This window comes from Megachile rotundata, chromosome 8 (genome assembly GCF_050947335.1).
Source record: "Megachile rotundata isolate GNS110a chromosome 8, iyMegRotu1, whole genome shotgun sequence".
Classification (NCBI taxonomy): Eukaryota; Metazoa; Arthropoda; class Insecta; order Hymenoptera; family Megachilidae; genus Megachile; species Megachile rotundata.
Window position 1 is genome coordinate 13182824 of NC_134990.1, and position 27562 is coordinate 13210385.

The 27562-nt window shown below is 37.2% G+C and overlaps 1 protein-coding gene across 4 annotated transcripts in view; it reads right to left on the bottom strand.

Moving 5' to 3' along the window:
• rho-5 (rhomboid-5) overlaps positions 1-27562 on the bottom strand; it is a 260083-nt gene that overhangs the window by 20299 nt on the left and 212222 nt on the right. For all 4 annotated transcript variants that reach the window (XM_076534129.1, XM_076534131.1, XM_076534132.1 and 1 more), the window contains 3 exons: positions 18570-18905; positions 17795-17981; positions 16410-16499 (listed from right to left, as the gene is read on the bottom strand). In XM_076534129.1, the coding sequence (XP_076390244.1) occupies positions 16410-16499; positions 17795-17981; positions 18570-18905 (613 nt within the window). The remainder of the gene's footprint in view (positions 1-16409; positions 16500-17794; positions 17982-18569; positions 18906-27562) is intronic.

Consider the following 27562-nt stretch of genomic DNA (forward strand, 5'->3'; position numbering starts at 1 on the left):
CGAGTGAATTTAGCTTTTAATTGGAATAACGCAGCGGTAATTCATATTAATTCGCAAACCTTAATCACCAGGAGTTGGATGGTATTACACCATTGATTCGTCATTAATATCGATCACCCTGGCGACACACATGACACGCTTAACGAATATTCGCTAGAAACGTTCGTTACCTCGCGGTCACGTAATTAAACACAAATCTACATAATGTTTCAGAAATGATTGCCAACGAACGCGAAAAACTTCGACCCGATTCCGATGCGTTATCGATTCGGTCGCATGGAGTTATGCACAATCGGAAATTATTTCTGGGTCGTTTTTTTTATATTGCCACGTGTTATATGCACAATTCGATTATTTGTTTTGTGTCATCGGACTTTTTACATTGCCACGTGTTACATTCTCACAATCACAAATTGCTGGCTTTTCCGGGTCATTAGTCTTTTTATATTGCCATTGTGCGTCGAAGATTGTTTCACTTTAGGAGAGATCAATCTTCTTATATTGCGTATTATATGCGCAGGCGGAGATTGCTTGCTTTCGTGAGTGAATAATACTGTTATATTGCCGCGTGTTATGGGCGCAATCAGAGATTCAGGTCGTTGGTCTTTGTATTCGCGTTATTTGGCAATATAACTGGAGTCAATTTTTAATTCGTATGTTTGGTGAGTTTAAATACTCAAAGCATTAAATTCCCCAGATTCCAAATTCTCCAGATTCCAAATTCTTCAAATTCCAAATTCTCTAGATTCTAAATTCCCCAGATTACAAATTCCACTAATTCCAAATCCCCTAAATTGCAAATTCTCTAGATTCTAAATTCCCCAGATTACAAATTCCACAAATTCCAAATCCCCTAAATTGCAAATTCTCCAAATTCCAAATTCCCCAAACTCCAAATACCCCAAATTCCAAATCCCTCAAATTCCAAATTCCCCAAATTTCAAATTCCCCAGATTCCAAATTCCCCAAATTCCAAAATCACCAAATTCCAAATTCCCCAAATACCAAATCCCCCAAATTCCAAATTTCCCAAATTCCAAATCCCCCAAATTCCAAATCCCCCAAATTCCAAATCCTCCAAATCCCAAAGTTCCCAAATTCCAAATTTCCCAAATTCCAAATCCCCCAAATTCCAAATCCTCCAAATCCCATAGTTCCCAAATTCCAAATTTCCCAAATTCCAAATTTCCCAAATACCAAATCCCTCAAATTCCAAATTTCCCAAATACCAAATCCCCCAAATTCCAAATCCCCCAAATTCCAAATTCCCCAAATTCCCCAAATGCCCAAAATTCCAAATTCCCCAAATTCCCCAAATGCCCAAAATTCTAAATTTCCCAAATTCCAAATTCCCCAAATTCCAAAAACCCCAAAATTCCAAATCCCCCAAATTTCAAATCCCCAAAGTTCCAAATTCCCCACATCCCAAAATCCCCAATTTCGAAATCCAATTCTCAACCCCTGAAATTCTGAAACTCCCTCTAATTTGAAGTGAAACTTCCCGTGTAATATCGATCATTTTAAACATTCACCCGATAAAAGTTCGTAAGTCTTTTAAGAGAACACAGTATGCAAGTAGGCGAAGCAAAGTGTTAAGAGTTAAAGTTTAAGGTGTCGCAAGGAGTTAGGACACTGTCGATCGAAGCCGCGGAAGAAACGACACGCTGTCACGACAGGTCGTTAACTTCAACGGAATAAATGTCTCGAGACATTTCACGCGTGCACGGTTTACAGCGTGTAATTAAAATCGTTCATTTAAATAACAAATTGTTGTACTGGGTGAGCCAACATTTGTAGGACAAGTAGAGATCTTATCGCTTCTGGTATTCTTCCAATCAATTTCATTCACATTTTATACTTGTCATAAATTTGCATGTTTTGTATTGTCTTTAGAATATACAGCGTGTCTCATAATTAATGGTTACTGAGATGGGAGGTAGCTGACGTGATTCTGAATAAGACTTCTCTTTGCAGAAATGGGGTAGAAAGCTTTGTTTTTGAATTATTAAGGAAAAACGCGGACCAATCAGACCGCGAGAGTTGCGCTCGCAGCCATTAGGCTCGAAGCTGTTGCTCTCGCGTCTGCGCATGCGTAATCCTGACCAATCAGAGCGCGATAGTTGCGCGCGCAGCCGCTAGGTTCGCAGCTGTCTCGCGTCTGCGCATGCGTAATCCTCGTACTCAGATTGGTTCGCGTTTTTCCTTAATAATTCAAAAACGTAGCTTCCTACCTCATTTCTGCAAAGAGAAATCTTATTCAGAATCACGTCAGCTATCCCCCATTTCATGGACCACTAATTGTGAGACACTTTGTGTGCAGGATGTTACAAATGAGTGTGAACGATGTTAATAATTCATAAAATTTGTTCGAAGTCAAAATGAAGTAATTTGGAAAAGCTGATATCTTTAATGGAAGTATACTGAAATATTCTGTCATATTGAATGCAACACCCTATTTGCCGAAACGCAATAATCGCAAATATTCGAGACATTAGCAGAATGTTGGGAATAATGTTTATCAGCATAATATTGCTTGTACCGGTGTTTATTAATCGATCGTTAATCTGTATCATACCTATATCCGTTCCCGAAACAGAAACGTATTCCGGTGGACAACTATAGGACGTACAATTTAGCAGGGAGCCTAGTTGCGAGTATAGTAACGCGATTCATTAATATTAAAACAGTGGCGTTCGTCTGCTAACAATACCGTCCCGAGCAATTGATTGAAACTGGAGTAATGATATTTTACGTTGGCCGATTACGATTTCGCGAATTATTTGGCGCAATTAAGCGTACGATTATTCACATCAGAAAAGGACGTGGCTCGTAATTAATGCTCTCGCGTGTGAATTCGAACCGCGATGAACGGTAATGCCTTGCAAATAGCTGCGTAACGATTAACCATTGCAGTATTCGACAATCTCTGCTATCTATGGTCTTCCAAATTAATCGAACACTATGATAACTTAGCATAACGTGTCACATAGAAAAAGGTACACGTTCATGATATTTTGGGGACATTTACTCGCGTTTATTAAATGACTGCATTTAACTTACAACTTTATCGATTTAAATATTCTGTGACTCACAAAATTAATATATTTCAAATCTTTCTATCAGAATAGGTCATATTTTTGTTCTCACCACGTAGGACTATATTAAGAATAAATAATTATGTACATCATCATTGTGTACATAAGTAAATTACTCATACAGTAAGCAGTATTTTCAAACATATGAATTTTAGAAAAATACCCCCAATTGTAAATACATAAAAATCATAAAAATTTCCCGACAGAATAATATTAATGACCACCAGTATAATTAACTCGAATCCAGATTAAACTTGTAAATTTGAAGAACCGGACGTGTCGCAGCAAAGGAGGTTTGAGAGGAAATGAAAAAATTGTATTTGAGGTTGCGAGGGGAAATAAAGTGGTAGAAACGAATGCAGGATCCTCGAGACGGTGAAAAACACTCGGTTCATTCTTTTCTAGGTCACGCGTAAAATATTCTAATGGGGCTTTGTGTGTACAAACGACACACTTTTCTCGGCTCGAACAGCGAGGCAGCGGAACGAAACCGGTCGTTGTCCGGCTTGTTTCAGCCAGTAGAGCTAAGTGGCAAGTTTTGAAATACGGTCGACAGTGGGAGTCTGTAGCAACTTTAGTAGACCAAACTTCCGGTGGACAACTGTTACCGTACAGGAAACCGGAACTTCGTGTGTTTCCTCTGTTTAGAACGAAGAAAGCTTAGTCCACCCCCTGGCTGTTGTTCCCTCGCTAATATTTGAATTATACAATGCTCACGGTTTCCTTAAATTCCTTCAATGTTTCACGGGTTTTACAAATCATTTCTGCATTCTTTTAAACGTATGTTCTCTTCGAGCAAATTTAATCACTTTTTAGGGACAGTTAAGAATAGTCATTTTTTAATCATTTCTGCATTTTTCAAATATGGAGCATGTTCTCTACGAGCAAATTTTACAGCAATTTCTTAGGGACAGTTGAGAAAACTTCTAGTTTTACAGAATATTGAATTTGTAATTTTATTTGAAGTAAAGTTCTAAATACTTAAATTTGAATGTGTGTTCTCTTTGAACAAATATAGCAGTGATTTTGCAGGGACAGTTAAAAATAGTTCTAGTTTAAATATACACGGTGTCTCACAACTAGTGGTCCCTAAAATGGGGGGTAGCTGACGTGATTCTGAATAAGATTTCCCTTTGCAGAAATGGGGTGCGAAGCTTCGTTTTTGAATTATTAAAGAAAAACGCGGACCAATCAGAGCGCGAGGATTGCGCATGCGCGGACGCGAGACAGCTGCGAGCCAAGCGGCTGCGCGCGCAACTCTCGCGCTCTGATTGGTCACGATTACGCATGCGCGGACGCGAGAGTGACAGCTGCGAGCCAAGCGGCTGCGCGCGCAACTCTCGCGCTCTGATTGGTCCGTGTTTTTCCTTAATAACTCAAAAACGAAGCTTCCAATCCAATTTCTGCAAAAGGAAATTTTATTCAGAATCATGTCAGCTACCCCTCATTTCAAGGACCACTAATTATGAGATACCCTATACAGTCTCTATAATTTTACTCGGAGTCAACTTCTAAATACTTGAAATTGCAGCTATATTTTTTCCAAGCAAATTAACAGCGATTTTAACGAATGCACTGATAAATCGTCTTAAGATTTCGCAAGTGCGGAAAATCCGTGTTCAAAGGACGTGACGGTGCAAAGAGAAGAAGCACGTTCGTTTCATTAAGATTTCACAAAACGCTGAAAAGGAATATTCGCGAGAGGGGCACAAAGTGTGTATATTCAGTTGAGCCGGAGCTTTAAACAACACTATCGACGAAACGAGGCGGGAGAATCGTTGCAGCGAGGTCGTTCCTTTTTTTTCTCCCTCTTCGTTTTCTCTGGTAATTACCGTGTCACGTAGACGTTTCACGTGTACCGCGAAAATATCATGTTTTCAGGTCATGGTATATGGTAACAAGAGAGGTAATTGTGTACAAATCGATTTCCCCGTTGAACCTCGTCGTCGACGCGTGCACTCGTTACGAACGCGTGACCGCGCCCTGTGTTTCGCAATAATGAAAGTATAAATATTCAGAAGCGAGGCAGACTGGCTGCTCGAAATCGATACAATTCATTACGATATCTCGCGCTGATCCTCGGCATCGACTCGATGCAACGCACGTAAACGCGTAGACGCGCCCTCGAGATATCTGCCGCTGTCTATCCGGTCCCGGGTGCATGCATTTAAATTGCTCGAATTATGGTATTCGAGTGAAAACGCAACGCGAACGCTGCCGTCGGACCTTACGGCGCGCTGGATGTGTTGAAATATTGCCGACGCAGTCGGAACGTGGCGAAATATTGGAAAATATTTCAGGATCGCTTGCAAATTTGGGAATTTGGGAATTTCCCCGGGTCGATATTTCATAATTTGGGAAAATGGGAGTTTGGGAGCTGGGGAATTCGGGTATTTGAAAATTGATGAGTTTTAGAAGATGAACTTTTGGAAATTTGAAGATTTGGATATTCTGAAATTTTTAAATTACTACCTTTATGAATTTTTGAATTTGTATATTCGCGGATTTATGAATTCTTAGATTCCAAATTTCAAAAATTTCCCAATTCACCAAATTCTTAAATTCCCAGACGCCTCAAATTCTAAAGATACAAAAATTCCCCAAATTCTCTAGATTCTCCACATTCCCTAGATTACCCAGATTCCAAAAATTTCCTAGATTTTCCAATTCCCTAGATTCCCAAAATTCCTTAGATCCTCGAAATTCCAAAAATTCCCTACATTCCCAAAGTTCCTTAGATCTTTGATATTCCAAAAATTCCCTAGATTCCCAAAATTCCTGAGATGCTTGAAGTTCCAAAATTTCCCTAGATCCCCAAGATTCCTTAGATCCTTGATATTCCAAAAATTCCCTAGATTCCCAAAATTCCAAAAATTCCCAAAACTCCTCCAATTCCTTAGATTCTCAAAATTCTCCAGATCACCCAAATTCCCAATACCACAAAAATTCCCTAGGATCCCAAAATTCCTAAAATTCTCCAGATTTCTAAGTTATTAAATTCTCAAATTTCCCAAATTCCAGAATTCCCCAGACTTTCCAAATTCCTAAATTGAAGATTCCCCAAATTTTCCGAAAACTTTGAAATTTAACGACTTGCGAAAATTTCACACCTTGATAATCGAACAATTTTTAATAACCTATGAATTTTAATCTCATGCTTAATTAATTAATGTATATTGTACATGTCTTATAGCTATAGTGATTCTTATAATATCATAGAAATTTGTATGTTGTGTACCAGTTAAATAAGAAGCAATGATGCAACATAAATATGTAGATCGCACACGCAGCACAGCAACAGAAACAGTTAAATGAAATATTAATACAACAAACGATTATGAAATTCAACGGAACAGATTTATCGAGAAAACGATACTCGTGGCTGGAACAATAATACTGATATCGTGAAATAGTAGCTATGTATTTTGCCATGAGAAAATATCGTCAGTGAAAAACGCGCATTCATATCGTACTGAATGTCACATTTTTCTGCATGCATACACAAATGCACCATAACGAAAATACACAGTATCCGGCGCCGTTCTATGTATTTCTCTATTCATTTTTATTTATACAACGACGGATTCGCGTCCACGGAATTTATAGCCTGACATTTGCTATCGACATCTCGCACGACCAAAAGACGTATTCCCTTTTGTTGATATGCTCTTTAACTGTCTTCCCTTCGATAATTCTGCGATTTTGCTCTTCGATATTTCGCTACACTTTTATTCTTTACTCCTCAATTATTTGCATTCGTTTGTTTTAACATTTAGTCTAAACAAATACTATTCTAATATTTGTTCTAAACAGATTCGTGTATTCTGATAGAAACAACGATTCGTGCGTTTATAAAATAAGCAAAAATATCGCGAAATAGTCGGGTTACATTTTGAAACGTAAATTTTGTAGCGTAACTAAAAAAAAAAAATAATAAATGTTGCAACAAAGATAACAATGAAACAAAAAGCAGCTGAAAGTATCTGGGCAAACAAGAATAATCGCTATTTCGCATGCAGCAAAATTGCAAGAGAAGCTCTTTATTTCCGCTGGGGGATTTCTTCGAAATAATTGAATTTCGAGTTGATTCGTCCACTTGAATTTATGGGTTAAGTGGGTAAGATCATGGGGTGGATTAGCATAGTAACTGGCTGTTCTTGATGCGTTTTACCGAAGGCACGATGGAATTAATAGCGGCGGGCATATTGTATCGCGGGCAACGCGTGTTACACGAGTCGAACACAGCCACGCAATCCCGTTGAAACTGAGGTTCACTCCAGTTTTTATTGAAATTTACATCGTACACAGCCGAGTAATGAGACCGTGGACTCATTTATTAGCGGGAACCTTATAAAAAAGTTATTAACCGACATTCGCGTTACGTTTACAACGCCTGTTATTAACGCCGTTTATGACAAATCTATTGAAAGACACGTTTTTAATTGCGGTTGGAAATTATTTAGGGACTTTTTGTGGTATTTCGATATTTCAGGATTGTTAGGTCAAGAAAATCAGGAAATATTTTCAAGTTCTGAAGTTTGACTACGAAGTCTCTGGAGGAGGATATTTAAAAAAAAATACTGGAAAGACTTATTCAATATTTGTCTTCCGCTTTTATTTAAATAGCTTCAATATTAAAATTGAGTCTAATTTTGTTTGAAATAGGGATATTGAAAAGAGTATGGGAACATAGATAGATTAGATCATTTTTATATCAATTGGATTTGAATGGTTCGCAAACTAAATTGCTACTGAAATATCTGAGTTATATTTAGATATTTAAACAACTATCTAACAAATTGATATTTTGTTAGATCAAAAATTATCAACCATATATCACAGAAAAATATTGAACAGTTTGCAAACTAAATTGCTGTTGAAATAGTTTCATTACTTTCAAGCATTTAATAAAATATCTGTGTTGTTGATATTCTAAAAATCGTTTCTCTATCAATTGGATATCGCAGAAGAATATTGAACAAACGTTATATTTACAGCAAAAGTTATATTTTAGCAAACAAAATTGCTATTGAAACATTTGAGTCTATTGAAGACTTTGAAAAAAATTCCAAAACTCACATAAAACAAATTAAGAAATTTCAAAACTGCCCAAAAAGAAAAACTGCAAAATTCCAAAACGAGTGTCCTAAACTAAAAAACCCCTGCACCATAAAATCCTAAAATACCCAAAAATCACAATGCTCAAATCGGTCCCAAAAGAAATCGCAGAACACAGAAATCAGTGATGAAAAAGTCCTTGCACCCGACATAGCCATGGAGAATTAAGAAGCATTCAGAGAGCTGATCCTCTCATAAATCCCGGAGAGAATGCAGTTATATCTGGGTCACGCTAATTTTTCGACCTATTCCCCATTGCCTGAATACCGCAGATTTATTTCCGCGAAAGTTGTGAAAGATGTCGGCTTAAGAAATAAATTTAAGGCACCGTTGGGTGCAGTACGACACTCCCTGCCTCCCGGAAAACTTTATTTCGAACTTCTCGAAAAACGCGCACCTTTTTTTCCATTTCCCGATGCAACGCTTTTTTATGCACTTTCGCAATTTTGTTCGGAGATCAAGTTTCGTTTATGTATAAAATCAAAAACAAAGTGGAACGATTTTTAACACAAAGGTATCGAATTTCTGTGAAATGGCAAATAATTTACCACGATTCCTTTTTTTTTTCGATAAAAATTGATTTTTTGCGATTTGTTCCTCGAAGGGATAATTGAATGTAATTTTGCGAAAGAGCGAATCGATCGGAATAATCGAGCACCTGGTAATTGGTATTAAAACAAACATTCATTTTTGTATGGACAACAATGAACGTTTAACAATAGACCTAACTACCCGCCGTGAATGCATTAGCAAGCGGTACTGTTTAATTGAAAGTAAACATGACCCAACGATCAATAGAGTAATTAAACTCTGAAACGAATAAGTTGTTACACTCTTGCATTACCATCGTCTGCGTTCAACAATTATGAAAAGAACAGTCACTGTATAATGGCTTGATTGAAATTTGTTCGGTGTTCTGGAGTAATAATTTCAAATGGACATATGTTTTTTGATATGGAGATCATGGAAGTAGTTGATTTTTATAATTCATTTATGGAATTTCTAGGTTTTTTATTTTCAAAATATTGTGGAGTCGTATTCTGAAACTTTTCAGTGGCATAGATTCCCTAAAAATTCCCTAGATTCCCCAAATTTGAAATTCCCCTAATTTCAAATCCCCCAAATTATAAATTATTCAAATTTCAAAGTCCCCAAACCTTCAAATTCCAAATTCCCTAGATTCCAAACTCCACAAATTCCAAATTCTCTAGATTTCGATCTCTCCAAATTCCCCAAATTCCCTAGATTCCAACCTTCCCAAATTCCAAATTCCCTAGATTGACAACCTTCTCAAATTCCAAGCTTCCTAAATTCCAAATTCCCTAGATTCCAAACTCCACAAATTTCAAACTTCCTAAATTCCAAATTCCTTTAGATTCCAAGCTCTCCAAATTCCCCAAATTCCCTAGATTCCAACCTTCTCAAATTCCGAATCCCCCAAATTTCAAATTCCCTAGATTCACAACCTTCTCAAATTCCAAACTTCCTAAATTCCAAATTCCCGAGATTCCAACCTTCTCAAGTTCCAAATTCCCTAGATTCCAAACTCGCCAAATTCCAAATTCCCTAGATTTCAAACTCCGCAAGTTCCAAACTTCCTAAATGTCAAATTCCCTAAATTCCAAACTCTCCAAATTCCCCAAATTCCTCAGATTCCAACCTTCTCAAATTCCGAATCCCACAAATTCCAAATTCCCTAGATTCACAACCTTCTCAAATTTCAAATTTCCTAAATTCCAAATTCCCGAGATTCCAACCTTCTCAAGTTCCAAATTCCCTATATTCCAAACTCACCAAATTCCAAATTCCCTAGATTTCAAACTCCGCAAGTTCCAAACTTCCTAAATTTCAAATTCCCTAGATTCCAAACTCTCCAAATTCCCCAGATTCCAACCTTCTCAAATTCCGAATCCCCCAAATTCCAAATTCCCTAGATTCACAACCTTCTCAAATTCCAAACTTCCTAAATTCCAAATTCCCTAGATTTCAAACTCTCCAAATTCCCCAGATTCCAACCTTCTCAAATTCCGAATCCCCCAAATTCCAAATTCCTTAGATTCACGACCTTCTCGAATTCCAAACTTTCTAAATTACAAATTCCCTAGATTCCAAACTCTCGAAATTCCCGAAATTCCTCAAATTCCCCAAATTCCCTAAATTCTAAATTTCCCTAATTGCTTCAAAAGTAAAAATCCCTAAAATTTCCAATAAAAAAGCAATGTACCTTTTTCCACCACATTTCCCCCAGAAACCCCTATTATAACGTAGTACGCAGAAAAACGAGGGAACGAAAGAGGAAGTATCGACGGGTTCACGTTTCCATTGAGTGCCTAATGAAATCTTTTTCCCCCATAAAATGTTTGCGCATCAGTTTATATAGCACATTATGAGCAAGAACAAAGAACAGGTAATAAAGAGAGACACATGAAGCTAGTGAATCGCGGGGAATAGACAGAATGCCGGTACAATGGAAGCATTCAAATACAGGAACAATAGGTGAATTCTGTCGGGAATCAATTTCCTACCTAGCCGTCGAAATTACGACGGTGGATCTACATTTATTTAGTGTCATCACGCGGTAACACGAACAACCAATAACCCAAACATTTCTATGGCAATTTACCTTGCTAACTGTTCAATATTCTTTTGTGATTTGTGATTTGATAGAGTAATAATTTCTGATCTAGTTAAATATCAATTTGGTGCATAGCTGTTTAGGTATTTAAATATAAGGCAGATGTTTTACTAGCAATTTAGTTAACTAACTGTTCAATATTCTTCTGCGATATCCAATTGATAGAGAAACGATTTTTAAACCAGCAGAATATCAACAACACAGATATTTTATTAAATGCTTGAAAGTAATGCAACTATTTCAACAGCAATTTAGTTTGCAAACTGTTCAATATTTTTCTGTGATATATGGTTGATAATAATTTTTGATCTAACAAAATATCAATTTGTTAGATAGTTGTTTAAATATCTAAATACGACTCAGATGTTTCAATAGCAATTTAGTTCACAAACCATTCAATATCCAATTGATACAAAAACGATTTCTAATATATCAAAACATGTTCCCATACTCTTTTTAATATCCCTATTTCAAACAAATTAGACTCAATTTTAATATTGAAGCTATTTAAATAACACCAGAAGACCAATATTCAATAAGGTTTTATTAAAATGTTGGACAGACGTGCGTGAAATTAATTGACTTTGGAGGATGTTGAAGCGATTCATTTGGCAAAATATTCGGTTTACGTGTAAATCGAATGAAAATATCCGCAATCTACAAGGATTATTGTCGATGTCCAAAAATATTCGTATTGACGCTTTTAAACAATATTTTATTAAGTAATTTGTTCGATTGTTCCTTTAAATGTCTGTATAAAAATTGTGGAATCAAAAAAATGTTTTTGGTGAATCTTAGAATTAACCCTTTATTGCATTTTGGTGCAAATGTGTCGTACAAAATAATATTTTTTATTATATTTTGATGCTTTTCATTTTTTAAGGAGAATAAATGATAAAAATTATTTTTTTTAATAATTTTAATAATTGATTTCATTTGTGAAATTTTTAGAGGCACATGCTCTTCAGCTTTGTTATTTGTTATATGTTATATGTTATTTTTGTTATTTGTTATGTTTGTTATATGTTATGTTTTTTATTTGTTATACTTGTTATTTGTTATACTTGTTATTTGTTATATTTGTTATATGTTATGTTTGTTATTTTTTATACTTGTTATATGTTATGTTTGTTATTCGTTATACTTGTTATTTGTTATACTTGTTACATGTTATACTTGTTATTTCTTATACTTATTTGTTACATATAAATATAATAAATTTGTTATTTGTTATATTTGTTGTATGTTGTTCTTGTTATATTTGATATTAGTTATACTTGTTATTTATTATATTTATTTGTTACATATGTTATTTGTTATATATGTTACTTGTTATATATATTATCTGTTATGTACGTTATTTTTTATTTTTGTTACATGTTTTGTTTATTATTTGTTATATGTGTTATTTGTTATACTTGTTCGTTTTTTAAGACATGAAATTACTTGTTATGTTCACAAAGATTAATTAACAAAATTCCACAATATTTACTATTTCCACAATTCCCCGATTACTCCTACCAATTTCAATTATCAAACCGTAATTAAAATAAACTAGAACATCGAAAGAAAATAATTTCTTCGTCCGCCATTTGAAACATATTTGATTTATCCGAAAACCGAAACGGGAACGACGGTCCGCGTAAAATATGTGATTGAACGGACAACGTGAAACCGTTTGACCGAACAAACGTTATTCTGGCTGGCAATTATTGTTCCGCACGATCCAATTATAATTCCAATTTTCGCGATATTTGCGGTTAAACACGAAGAGATCCTTACACGTGTCAGCTCGCTTTCTCCGCCCGAGAAATCGATGAAAATACCAAGATAATGTCGTCGAATACTCGCGAAATCTAGGACAAAGATTTTCGATTCATTAAAAAAAAAAAATATGGGAAATTCTGGATGAGTTTCTTTGGTGAACACGGATCGTTGGAAATGATCCCTGATTTCGCTGGAATTGAAACGCATCCCTCGACACGGAAACGAAATGTGAAATTCCAACTTTAATGAGTTTTTCTTTTAACGATACACTCATTTATTTCGCGTTAACAGGATACGAAATCGGAGTTTGTTCCCGTTTAACTGAATTCCTCCTTCTGTGAACAAGTGAAGATACTTGAATTCTCGGTGTTCATTAAAAAATAAGTTTATTCGAATAAAACAATTGGTATTACACTCCGAACTCTCGTGATGCGAATATAATTTTTGTTTGTTGTGGTTGAATTGTGATGTGCGTCATTGTGATTCGATATAAGTCACAGAGTTCAATCCTATAAGTGTTCATTACAAAATAAGTTTCTTTAAATGAAACAAATTAATCATTGCTATTAAAACAGACTCACTTATGCTGTAAATATACCTTTTGTTTTTTGTATCTGAACTACAATGTAAGTTAGTGTGACTCGATATAAGTGACACAGTTAAATTCTTTAAGTGTTTATTACAAAATAAGTTTCTTTAAATAAAACAGATGTATTATTGGTATTAAACTACACTCACTTATGCTGCAAATATAATTTTTGTCTGTTGTAACTGAACTACAATGTACGACAGTGTGAATCGATATAAGTGACAGAGTTCAATTCTATAAGTGTTCATTACAAAATAAGTTTGTTTAAGTAAAACAAATGGATCATTGGTATTAAACCACACTCATTCTTGCTACAAATATAATTTTTATTTGTTGCATCTGAACTGTAATATGCATCAGTCTGACTCAGTATAAGTGACACAGTTAAATTCTTTAAATGTTCATTACAAAATAAGTTCGTTTAAATAAGACAAGTGGATTATTGGTACTAAACCACTCTCACTCATGCTGCAAATATGATTTTTGTATCATGTCACGAGTGTCTCGATATAAGTGAAAAGTTCTGTATTACGCAATGACGCTACTATACATTCAAAATGATCTACACAAATATTTTACAATAATATTTCCTTCATATTTCACAGCAATTCACAACATTTTTCCCCAAAAATCTCGAAAAATATTCTTCTGAAATATTTAATTAGAAACGAACGCAAAGAGTTGCGAACAAATATCGAAAGAATTTAAGCAATTTCTCTAATGCAAAAATCGATCGGCCGAACGAGAGTAGATTGGGTAGAAAAGGGACAAAGTTTACACGTAGACGTTGTCACTCGTTTAAATCTACTTTCTTTACCGGCTGGTTCTTGACAAAACTTCCCTTTGTCGTCCGCGCACAGAGAGGCTGTGCTCACAGCGCGATGTAAAGCGGCAGAAGTGTCATTCTATCTGGCAAGTCAGACGTGGGACTTGTTTCTGGCTCAATAACAGTCTCGAAAACGAAACAAAGTGTCTTCGAGCTGACGTCGTTCGCTGTACTTTTCGACAATAAGCTAAACAACCCCTTAAGTAACTTCATTGTTTCCATTCTCGTGCGAAGGTGTTCGAAAGTTTTTATTTCGACGGAGAAACTTATACACGAAAAACGTTTAATCGACGTAATCGAATGATGAAGTCGAACATTTTATAACAAACTTGCAAAGTTTGTTAATTAACAGAAATCAGTCGGTTAAGAGAGTTAGAAACATCGCTCGATCGATTTTCGATTACTAAATAATTTCGTTTAAGCGACGCTCAATTTTATCGAGTATTTTCGTTCGAACCTCGAATTTTATTGCCAGAAAGCAACTTTTTGAACAACCTTGTTTACTTCTCGCAAGTAATCTTCGAGAATTTTTCGCCACGGTTAAATGGCTTTTTGACTTTGTTGGGAATTTTATTGTGGATGGAGAAAAGATGTGCTTTTAAAACTTGGAAACTTATATTAAGATCGATGGATTACTACTGCAATATATTGAAAGTATGTGTATGATTTCTATAACTTTTGGGAGGATTTTGTAAGGGAAATTAGAGGGGTCGCAAAGAGGAACAAGTTTTAATTGGGATAATTAATTGGTATAATCAAGTGGAAGTTCGTTACTCAAACTTTCGAAAATATTTCTGAATTCCAGATTTTTACATACTTCAATCATCAAATCTTTGAGTTACAGAATGCAAACTTCCAAGTTCATAAATTTCTTCATTTTCGAGTTCTGAGATTTGCAGAGCTCCTGATTCACTTATCTAATTTTTAGATCCACAAGAACCCATGGACTCAAACCCTAGAGTTTGTAATTTTCCAAATCGTTAAATCTAGTTTCCATTGTTCCAAATTTTAGATTCATTAAATCCTCACATTATTAAATTTAATTCCCTAGTTATCAATTTAAAAAATTCCTAAATTTCCAAATTTCCTAAATTCTAAAAAATCCTCGAAGTCCCTAAATTCTCAAAATTCCCCAAATTCTAAAAAATTCCAAAATTCTTAAAAATTCCCAAATTTCCCAAGTTCCGAAAAATCCCCAAATTCCTCAAATTCTTAAAAATGTCTAAATTCCCCAAATTCCCAAAGTTCCAAAATTCTTAAAAATTCCCAAATTTCCCAAGTTCCGAAAAATCCCCAAATTCCTCAAATTCCTAAAAATGTCTAAATTCCCCAAATTCCCAAAGTTCCAAAATTCTTAAAAATTCCCAAATTTCCCAAGTTCCGAAAAATCCCCAAATTCCTCAAATTCCTAAAAATGTCTAAATTCCCCAAATTCCCAAAGTTCCAAAATTCTTAAAAATTCCCAAATTTCCCAAGTTCCGAAAAATCCCCAAATTCCTCAAATTCCTAAAAATGTCTAAATTCCCCAAATTCTAAAAAATTCCCAAAGTTCCAAAATTCTTAAAAATTCCCAAATCCCCAAATTCCTCAAATTCTTAAGAATCCCTAAATTCTCCAAAATCCCCAAATTCCCAAAAAATTCTCAAATTCTCTAAATTCTCCAAATTCTCAAAAATCCCCAAATTCCAAAATGTCCATGTCCCCCCATCCCTAACTCCCTAAACGCAAATATTCTATCTCCAAATCCCCCATATCCCAAATTCAAAACCAGTAGAATCTCAAATTTCCGCTATCGCGAACCGCCAAATTTCCGGGGGAACAATGCACTGCGGCAACTTTATTTAACCCAGGACAAGTGCGTATTAACGCAAAAATTACGAGGCTAATTAGAGATGGAAACGAGTGAACGTGAGCCCGTAGTAGGTAGAAATTTCGCAAAATTTCTAATCAACGCCGTTTCGTGAATCGGTAATTAACGCAGCTTCGGAATAGCGAGCCGAGAGGGCGCAACTTTGCCAGATATCAAAGCCAATCCGACGCAAGACGATGTACGGTTTCCGGAAGTGGTTACCGCTACCTCGTTAGCTTAATGATCGTACAGACTTCCGTCGAAACGTACAACTTCACTCGAAGGAAACTTAGCCTCGTTTCGCGGCCGAACAGTGCGTCTCTTGACGATAACGAAACGTTGATTAACTGCTTACTCGTTTAGCTTGATTTCCATCGGTAATAACAGGAAACGGGACGATACGTATCGTTTCCCTTCGTCTATGTATTTTTCCGCCGATTAATAACTATCAGTTTCATTTCAACAAACGTTGGACAATAGTAAGGTTTTATTTGGGACGGCTTTTTATGAAGTTCGTGATTTGGACTCACCTCGACGACGTAATGGAGGCCCGAGAGGGTCATTCTGGCCACAGAATCTTTTCGTCTGACCGGTTGCTGCCATCTTCTCAATGTAACACCCTGGAATAGTACAACTCCTTTAATTATTTTTCTTATATATACTTATATTAACCATATTAACCATATTAACAATATTAATCATATTAACCATATTAACCATATTAACCATATTAACCATAATTACATATACGTAGCTACATGTACCATTAACCTAACCTAACATGTGCCATTAACCTAACATGACCCGAACATGCTCACATATTTGAACATTCTACTGTAAATACTAGAGCACACGTTATCAGTCACAACCCTGAACTATTTGTCAAACGACACTGTCTAATCACACATGGCTTAATCTACTTGTCTGACTACCTGTGTTCTCCATATTACTTCTTATCTGATGTGTCCTATCTGATGAATCAGATATTCATATCAATTTGGCTATCTGGACGAGTCATCACTTGTCAATCAACATGTGGTTGGAAGTACACGTGACACAATCTACTTGTCTGACCACGTGGTCATACTACTTGTACTCATAAACTTCATTCTAAGTTAATTACACTTCATTCTAAAATTGTAGTTCACTTCACTGTTCTAACTTGCTGTCATTATAGCAATATTATTATTGTTATAATGGTCATTCCTCAGATGACCTTCATAATAAATTATAAACATCATGAATCACAAAATATGTTACTTCATATATTTCCACATATGATCACATTACATATGAGTATTGCAATCTACTTGTCTGACCACGTGGTCATACTACTTGCTCTTATACCCTTCATTCTGAATTTTAATAAAATTGTATTTCTATTTATTATTCTAACTTGCTAGTTTCTAACTTATGTCGATATTATTTTTGCTATAAAGGTCATAGCTCAGATGACCTTCATAATAAATTATAAACATCATGAATTACGAAATATGTTACTTCATATATTTCCACATATGATCATATTACATATGAGTATTGCAATCTACTTGTCTGACCACGTGGACATACTACTTGCTCTTATACCCTTCATTCTGAATTTTAATAAAATTGTATTTCTATTTATTATTCTAACTTGCTAGTTTTTAACTTATGTCAATAATATTCTTGCTATAAAGGTCATAGCTCAGATGACCTACATAATAAATTATAAACATCATGAATTACAAAATATGTTACTTCATATATTTCCACGTATGATCATATTACATATGAACATTGCAGTATGTACTAATATTCCTCAAGTACGTAGTAGTATTTGAAGAAGAGTTGAAAAGAAAATTTTTTAGCAGAAAGTATCCCCTATCGAACGTTCACCCCACGAACGTGCGAGGTTGATAACCCGAGAACTTACTTCTGGCACATCCGTAGTATCCGGCACGTCCCTTGTAATATCGGGATCCGGTGGTCTGTGTTCCGGAACAAGGGCACCGTATTTCCTCGACGCCATTCTCCGTCTTCGATCCAGCCATCTTTGTCTCTCTATCGTTTCAGACTCCTCGTCCACCCCGAAGAACTGTGCTGTTTCGCGTCTGATGTAGCTGAAACAGAAAATAAAGCAACGTTCCAGTTACTCGCTCGATGAAATCGAATATTTTCTGCTGGGTCTTTTCTAGGAAGACGAATGGATGCTACTTGAATTAATTCGATAAGTAAATCTCACGTCACATTCTATTCTCGATAAAGTTTCGTATATAAATATAGCTGCTATGAGGAAAAAATTCTTGGGGATTTATCGTTGATAAATATTTAGTATATTTTCATTCATACTTCATATTTTAACACCGTCATATAATAACATTTCATATGAACACCCTCTTCATAACTAAATAGCTATTTTTTAGACGACAAGTTCTTTTTGCACAAAAAGTGTACAAAACACAGCTAAAATCTTTAGTAAACAGTTTAGAAATTTATGTAAAATAATTTAACTTGCTATTAATTAACTATCAAATATAAGCTTCCAGTTTTGCTGCCAAACCAGCTATAATAAATAACATAATAAAATAAATAAATAAATGATAAATGCCTAATAACAATTAATTTTTAAGTAATAAAGGCAGACTCCAGAATAATCTCCAAACAGATATCCTCCAAATAAATATTCTTAATAATAAAAATCAACATACTTCTTGATAGCTTCCGTCCGACTCATAGTCCTCCTCAATCTGGGCTTCTGAGACGCAGAGCTAGCAGAGCTGGTCACCTGGACAACAGGTCTCGGTGCACTCGGTGCTGATATACTTCTGGTGATGTTAGTTCCTGTAGCCGTACCAGCAACGGTACAAGCACTCGCCAAAGGTATCGTTGTTGTTGTTGTGTTCGGTGTCGCTGTCGTGGGGTCCGTTGGTGTTTGACCCACACTTCCGACAGGGTATAAACTGATACTTTGGCCATTTTCGGTGTCGGGGGCGTTCGTGGACACCGTCGACGTGCCTGTTGTGCCGGAACCTGGCGATGGTTGCCTGCAACATTTCATGCAAAATTTCATTACTAGTCTAAACTTCTTTCGTATTTCTGGATAGCGCTTATTGCAAAAATAAGAAATTCGGGGGCGTAGAAAGTCAATTCTTGAGAATTCGGCGCGTAGGAATTTGGGACGTAGAAATTTGGAGTGTAAGAAATTCGATGCGTGAGAATTCGGAGCCTAGGAATTCAGCGCGAAGGAATACGGAGCGTAGAAATTCGGAGCATAGGAATTCCATGCGTACGAATTCGGAGCATAGGAATTCGATGCGTAGGAATTCCACGCGTAGAAATTCGGACCGTAGGAATTCCATGCGTAGGAACTCCATGTGTAGGAATTCCATGCGTAGGAATTCGGAGCGTAGAAATTCCATGCGTAGGAACTCGGAGCATAGGAATTCGATACGTAGGAATTCCACGCGTAGAAATTTGGACCGTAGGAATTCCATGCGCAGAAATTCCATGCGTAGGAATTCCATGCGTAGGAATTCGGAGCGTAGAAATTCCATGCGTAGGAATTCGATGCATAGGAATTCGACGCGTAGAAATTCGGAGCGTAGGAATTCCATGCGTAGGAATTTGGCGCGTTGGTAATTCAATACGTGGTAATTTGACGCGTGGTAATTCGATACGTGGTAATTCGACGCGTGGTAATTCGACGCGTAGAAATTCGGAGCGTAGGAATTCCATGCGTAGGAATTTGGCGCGTTGGTAATTCAATACGTGGTAATTTGACGCGTGGTAATTCGATACGTGGTAATTCGACGCGTGGTAATTCGATGCGTAGAAATTCCAAGCGTAGGAATTCCATGCGTAGGAATTTGGCGCGTTGGTAATTCGATACGTGGTAATTTGACGCGTGGTAATTCAAAGGATGGTAATTCGATACGTGGTAATTCGACGCGTGGTAATTCGACGCATAGTAATTCGATACGTGGTAATTCGACGCGTGGTAATTCGGCGCGTAAGAATTCGAAGCGTAGTATTCTGGCGCATAAAGATTCCAAACATAGTAATTCAAAGCGTCGAAATTCTACCCCTAGGTATCCATCACTCGCCACCCCCCACCACCTGGCAATATAACACATAAAAAATTCCCTATCATCAACCAACATACCTTCATATCCCCAAAAACCTCGAAATCCCCAAAACATGAAACTTCATCTTACCCAATTCCTCCCCTTAGACTCCCCTCCCAAAAATAATAAAAAATCCCTTTTAACACCGATCCGCAGAGGTTGAGAAGGGTTCCTTCTTTGTTCTTAGCCAGATCAAAAATCATGACAAGGATGAAGCGTTTCCGTGCTTGAATGTACATGCTTATGAAGACGGCGACGTAATCCCGGCATGACCAAAGAAGAAGAGCATAATCCCTGTCCAGCTATAGGAGGCTGGCCGAAAGTGACGGCTACCCTCTGTACAGGATCCCTATGGAACTTTTCAATTTTATCTGCCTCTCATCTATTCATGACTAGATGGTCGTGTCCCGACATTCTTTTACGGGATTTTCTTGTACAGGCGAGATTCTGGCAAGCTTCACAACAATGTACCGGAAGTCTGATGAGACTGTGGACGTTTAAAAGTGGGGATTTTGAAAATTAGGTCTCCTCTCAACGTAGTCGAATTGACGAATTAAAATATTCCTTTTGAGAGACCTACTTAATTTCATTATACACGGTGAGTATGTCATCAAAGCGAATATATTTGTTAAAAAATATGCGAGATATTTTGGGGGACACGGAATTTCAGATTTTGTTAAAACAAATTATTTCCGCGCAAAAGTCAGAGGTGTTTTGAAATGAATATCGCCGGACACGATTTTCACGAGCCTCGCAGATGGATCTACGCACACGTAACCGGGAGAGAACAAATGATAGACAGAGGCATAATTGTGTCCCGTGACAATAAAACTGTAATATCCGGCGGTGCAAACGAGGCAAGCACGATCCACGGCTCACTTTTCCCGATGCGAATGTGGAACGTACGAATGGGAAGCAGAAAACGGAAGGAAATTGGCGGCTGGTCGACGAGTTTCCCGGCAAATTCCTTTCTTCGGAGAGAAAAAAAGAAACCGCGTGGTTCGTGTTTGAAATTTCCACAATAACTATGCTAATTTTTGCTTCGATGAGAGTATCAAATTTTACTGGCCGCTGATTTTGTTCGTTTCGGGAATTGAAGTGGAAAATTTATCGATTGTTCATTGTAATGTTTTGTTGAGTACATCATTCTATTTGTCTGACCAGTTTTGGGCTTTATACTGTATTAGAATATTACTAGTTTATTCTGTATTAGCTTGTTACAATGATTATGTCTTAATATATACTAGTTGTCTGGATATTTAACATTACTGGCCTGAGTAAATCACTTTATACTACTTGTCTGACCAGTTATGGTTCTCATATCACTTGTCTGACCACCTAGCTACTCACTACTTGTCTTAGTGAAAATCTATTCACACTACTTGTTTTGCAATACGTATTATCTACAGGCCTTATACTACTTATCAGAACTTCTTCATGTCTTATACTACTTGTCTGACCACCTATACCTTTCATACTACTCGTATGACCACTTGCATGTCTCATACTACTTGTCTGACCTCTAATCTGTCTTATTCTACTTGTCTGACTATCTGTATACTATTTCATACTCTTTGTCTGACCACCTGACAGTCTCATACTACTTGTCTGGCCATCTGTCTGTCTTATTCTACTTGTCTGACCACCTGACAGCCTCATACTACTTGTCTAACCATCTGACAGTCTCATACTACTTGTCTGGCCATCTGTCTGTCTTATTCTACTTGTCTGACCACCTAGCAGTCTCATACTACTTGTCTAACCATCTGACAGTCTCATACTACTTGTCTGGCCATCTGTCTGCCTTCTTCTACTTGTCTGACCACCTGACAGTCTCATACCACTTGTCTTACTATCTCCACACGACTGATACTACTTGTCTGACTACCTGCATACTTCTGCTACTTGTCTGACCACCAGATTTTGTACTACTTGTCTGACCACACTCAAGTCTAATACTACTTGTCTGGTTACCTTTGGTCCCATACATGTTTCAAGATCATTAAATGCTGTCTGTCTGTCAAGTACCTCATTTCTCATTATTTTTCAGATTTCTAATGATCAACGTGCATAACAACAAACGTCTTCCTGCCAAAATATTTCCTTTTGATCACGATAAACTTGAAAAGCCTGCATCAATGGAACGAAAAATTGGGAACGAAGGCTTTGAATGTTCGAGTATCTGAAAGTTGCAACCAGATGCACTCACATCCATTGAAATTAGACATAGTGTTGCTATAGTAGAGGCTGTTGCAACACACGATACGTTTGAAATGCATATATTGCTAGTGGAGAGCTTTTTCCGGCAAATTTTATATTAAAGCAGGAACAACTCTTTCGAATTTGCATACATATGAAACGGATATTCGTGTACTGAGAATTTATTGCTAAAATGCAGCATTTCTTCGAGATACTTGTGTAACTTAAACAGCGAACAGCACGTTATTAATTAGGGATATTTCTTGGTATTTTAGTAACAAAATAACGAGGGAATTATTTTACAAACGACTCAGTGTCAGTCTAAACTTTTTCTGTATTTCTGGATAGGGCTTATTGGAAATGGAAGAAATTCAGAAAGCAGAAATTTGGGTGCAGAAATTCGGAGGGTAGAAATTCGGAGCGTAGGAATTCAGAGCGACGAAATTCGGAGCGTAGGAATTCTGCACGTAGGAATTCGGAGCATAGGAATTCCATGCGTAGGAATTCGGAGCGTAGGAATTCGGCACGTAGGAATTCGGAGCATAGGAATTCCATGCGTAGGAATTCGACGCGTAGGAATTCCAAGCGTAGGAATTCCAAGCGTAGGAATTCCATGCGTAGGAATTCGATGCATAGGAATTCCAAGCATAGGAATTGGGAGCGCAGGAATTCCAAGCGTAGGAATTCGACGCGTAGGAATTCCATGCGTAGGAATTCGACGCGTAGAAATTCGATGCGTAGGAATTCCAAGCGTAGGAATTCGATGCGTAGGAATTCGGAGCGTAGGAATTCCATGCGTGGGAATTCGGAGCGTAGGAATTCGATGCGTAGGAATTCCAAGCGTAGGAATTCGATGCGTAGGAATTCGGAGCGTAGGAATTCCATGCGTGGGAATTCGGAGCGTAGGAATTCCAAGCGTAGGAATTCGATGCGTAGGAATTCCAAGCGTAGGAATTCGATGCGTAGGAATTCGATGTGTAGAAATTCGGAGCGTAGGAATTCCATGCGTGGGAATTCGGAGCGTAAGAATTCCATACGTTGGAATTCCAAGCGTAGGAATTCGATGCGTAGGAATTCGATGCGTAGAAATTCGGAGCGTAGGAAACAAAATACAGCTTTAAAATCCCGTATGAAATTCCCCACCGAGGTTTCATTCCGCTGTTAATAATAATCGAAATGCTCGCACAATTGATTCAAATAGTTTGAACGCGAACAGCAGCGGGTATCACGATAAACTAGCCACTAACTGCACCGCTGGAAATGAGCATCGAGGTATCTACATTTAATTTCCGGCCCGTGCAACCATAACGAAACGAGTACTGACGTTGGTTCCTGTTTGTCTCGCGACACCTCGACGTATTTATGTCGAAACTTAGACCGTGTATCCGCGTTTCCAGTCCGAACATTCGACAACGATATCCACGGGTGAACCGTGATCCCAGAGACACATTATTTTTCAGCGAACCACAAACTTCGTGTTTCGATAAAACTTTACTGTAGTCGCTAGATGCGAAACTGCGATAACTTCAATATTTCTCTTTTTTATTCTTCGAATGTTTTATTGCGTTCCGTTTTGTTTGACTTTTTCTGAATCAGTCAAATATTTTTATAGAGACGCAGTTTGAATTGTTGAGATACGTCATTCTCTCAGATCTTTGGTGACCGATTTCAAAACTTGACTATTCGTGTAATAAAATGGTTATGCAGCGGGTTTTGGAAATGTGATAAGTAAATTTGCGAAGAAACAAAGGAAAGAAGTAATGGGAAATCTGACGGTGTGCGTCAATCGCGGCAGCAGGTTAGGCTCGAGTTTTAAAATAAATAGGAAGAAAAAAAAAGCGACAAGTAGGTCAAGTTGGCACAAAGTGCAGTCATTGTTACACGAGGGAACGGCCAAAGCTCACGAAATAAGTGTCTTTAGAATTTCTGCCGACCGGAATCGTGGAAAAAAAATGTAACTGGAGCGAGGCGAGCGACCAGAATTATATCTAGCAGGGTTTTTACTTTATTTTCGAGCGCGATCATTAGACCAATTAAGGAATCTCGTAAATGAGAAGTGGGAAGATAGGTAAAGTATCGCATGAGAGATAGATTGAAATGCTGTGGAAACAAATTCGATATAAGAGAGATAAATTTCTATAGCGTTATAGATCGCGTGATCGAATTATCCGGTACATTTTCGTGTTCATTAAAATGGATGAACATCTCCGTAAGTAGCCATAAAATTGGCATAGAGCATAGTTAAAGGGAGAAAATGCGCACCCTTCGAAACGCGGGTATACTCGGGCACCCTCGGTGAATATCGTAAAAGGCAGAGAGGAGGCGGAAAATAACACGGTCACACATTTTCCACGATGCTGAAGTAAAAATGAGAAATATTATTCGCCCCTTCTCGCCGGTGAAATCGAGTTACCGCGACAGGGTGTGTCGACGCAGGGTGACTAGGGGCATTATTACCCCACTTTTTCAGCGAGCATTTGCTCGTGAGACCGGCATTTTTCACAGGATGACCCTTCAAAACGCCACCATCGAGGGATAAGTGGTAAAAATCTCGCGTTAAGCCACCTCTCGAAAAATCCTTCTAATTATTGTAACAGGCTGGCTGAGTCGGTTGACATGTTTACAAGCCGCGAGCTCCAGTAATTATAAATTTCATAATTATACTTTTCTGCTCGTCACCTGCGAGCAGATCAAATTTCCATGCGAGCCCACGGAACGATAAACCACGTTGTTTTTCGTCGTCTCGGTAAACTCTATCTCGGGGAGATTAATGGATTATTTGCATGGCTACAGAGATATATTTTTTGAGGGGTTTCACGAATTATATTAATGGCTTTTTATGTAAACTTGTTTCATAAAATTTGTTGGAATATTGTACTTGTTGTTAGGAATTGGTATAAGTTTGGAACTATCGATTATATGCTACTTGTCTGACTACCTAGGTGACTGTAACTACTTGTCTGACCATTTACTTGGCTGTAACTACTTGTCGCACCACTCACTCAGTTGACTCTAACTACTTGTCTGATCACTGACACAATTGACTGTAACTACTTGTCTGACCACTGACTCAATTGACTGCAACTACTTGTCTGATCACTGACACAATTGACTGTAACTACTTGTCTGACTACTGACTCGGTTGACTCTAACTACTTGTCTGACCATTTACTTGGCTGTAACTACTTGTCGCACCACTCACTCAGTTGACTCTAACTACTTGTCTGATCACTGACTCAATTGACTGTAACTACTTGTCTGACCACTTACTGAGTTGTCTGTAACTACTTGTCTCATCATTGACTCAATTGACTGTAACTACTTGTCTGACCACTTACTGAGTTGTCTTTAACTACTTGTCTGACCACTGACTCAATTGACTGTGACTACTTGTCTGACCGCTTACTGAGTTGTCTGTAACTACTTGTCTGATCATTGACTCAATTGACTGTAACTACTTGTCTGACCATTAACTGAGTTGTCTTTAACTACTTTTCTGACCACTGACTCAATTGACTGTGACTACCTGTCTGACCACTGACTATGCTGTCTGTAACTACTTGTCTGATCATTGACTCAATTGACTGTAACTACTTGTCTGACCACTGACTATGCTGTCTGTAACTACTTGTCTGATCATTGACTCAATTGACTGTAACCACTTGTCTAACCACTGTCTGAGATGTCTGTATCTACTTGTCTGACCACTGACTCAAATGACTGTAACTACTTGTCTGACCACTGACTCAATTTACTGTAACTACTTGTCTGACCACTGATTGAGTTGACTCTAACTACTTGTCTGATCAGTAAATTGACTCGAACTACTTGTCTGACCACATACGAGGCTCACACTACTTGTCTGGCGAGTCATGTACTCTATACTACTTGTCTGACCAATTTCACATACTTCTGCTACAATTACCGAATTTAATACACGACAAACATCAGTGGTAATATTTTAAACAATAATATCAACAGAATTGAATATAACTTCCTCCAGCAAATGTACCACTACCATTATTATTGTTTTTTAATAAATAATATATGTACTTCATATAAAGACCTAGTTTAAAAACTTCATGGTATACTTTTTCGTCGAAAATCCGATGGCATCTTCAATAAACACGTAACGATCGCAAAACCATAAGCGCAGCCACTCTTCACTGCAATCTCGACGTACTTTCCACGAAGTGAAATGTCAAAACGTGTTCATAGTACCGTTCAATTTTCACTCGGTTCTTTTGTGCCAAATTTTGCAGCTCACGTATACGCACTGACCGAAACAGCGTGAAAAAGAGAAAAAGTATATTAAAACGGATCATTCAGTCTATTTTAAAGAACGCAGACGGGTAGATACTTTTTTTATTGTATAACAGCGAGAGAGAAGAGATATCCGCTACGCGGAAATGCAATTTTGCGTTTGCACGGAAGAGAAAAAAAAGAAATCCGAACAAAGTGGATGTGTATTTTCCGCATAATATTAAGTAACGGCATCGTTATTATTTCGCGGTACAACTGTCAACAAGAGAAAACAATAATTGCCGTTTTTGTTGGGAAAGAATGAAACACCATAATCGACCGCAAAGAAATTCTTTCAACTTTATTAAAAGCCACTTCCGTTCGACCTTTTATAGAACTTTTGTTCTGCCTTTTTCATTGTTCCGCTTTTTTACTTCGGGGAATTTGGAAAATTGGAGCTCGGGGAATTTGCGATCAATGGATTATTTAGCTTGCAGATTACGGAATTTTTCCGTTACAAATTTTGGTATTTTTCAGATCCATTCTACAAATTCTATTTTTCTCACTGTCCACTTCTAACTATCTATACGTCAACTATAGGATTTTCGAAGGGAAATTTTCTCCAATTTAATATGACCTATATTCAAAGTATGGGTACGTACCTGTAACCTAATCTAACCTAACCTATACTTCAAGTATAGGTACCTATAACCTTCTTAGCTACCTGTACTCCTTCTAACTACCTATACTTCAAATTTCGTAAATTCTAAATTTTGTCAAGTTCCAAATTTCTCATATCCTAATATTTTGAAATTCTAAATTTTTCAAACATAAAATTTCACAAATCCCAACTGAGATCCTCAGAAATAATATTTGAGATCCACCCTCGAATTCCAACTTTCACAAATCTGAACCTTTCCAAACACCAAATCTTACAAATTCCCACTCTGTGAAATTCCAAATCTTCTACATCCCTACCTTCACAAATTCTAACTCTCTCAAATTCCAAATCTTCCAAGTCCCAAATTTGCTAAATCCCCAATCTTCCAAGTCCCAAATTTGCTAAATCCCCAATCTTCCAAGTCCCAAATTTGCTAAATCCCCAATCTTCCAAATCCCAAATTTGCTAAATCCCA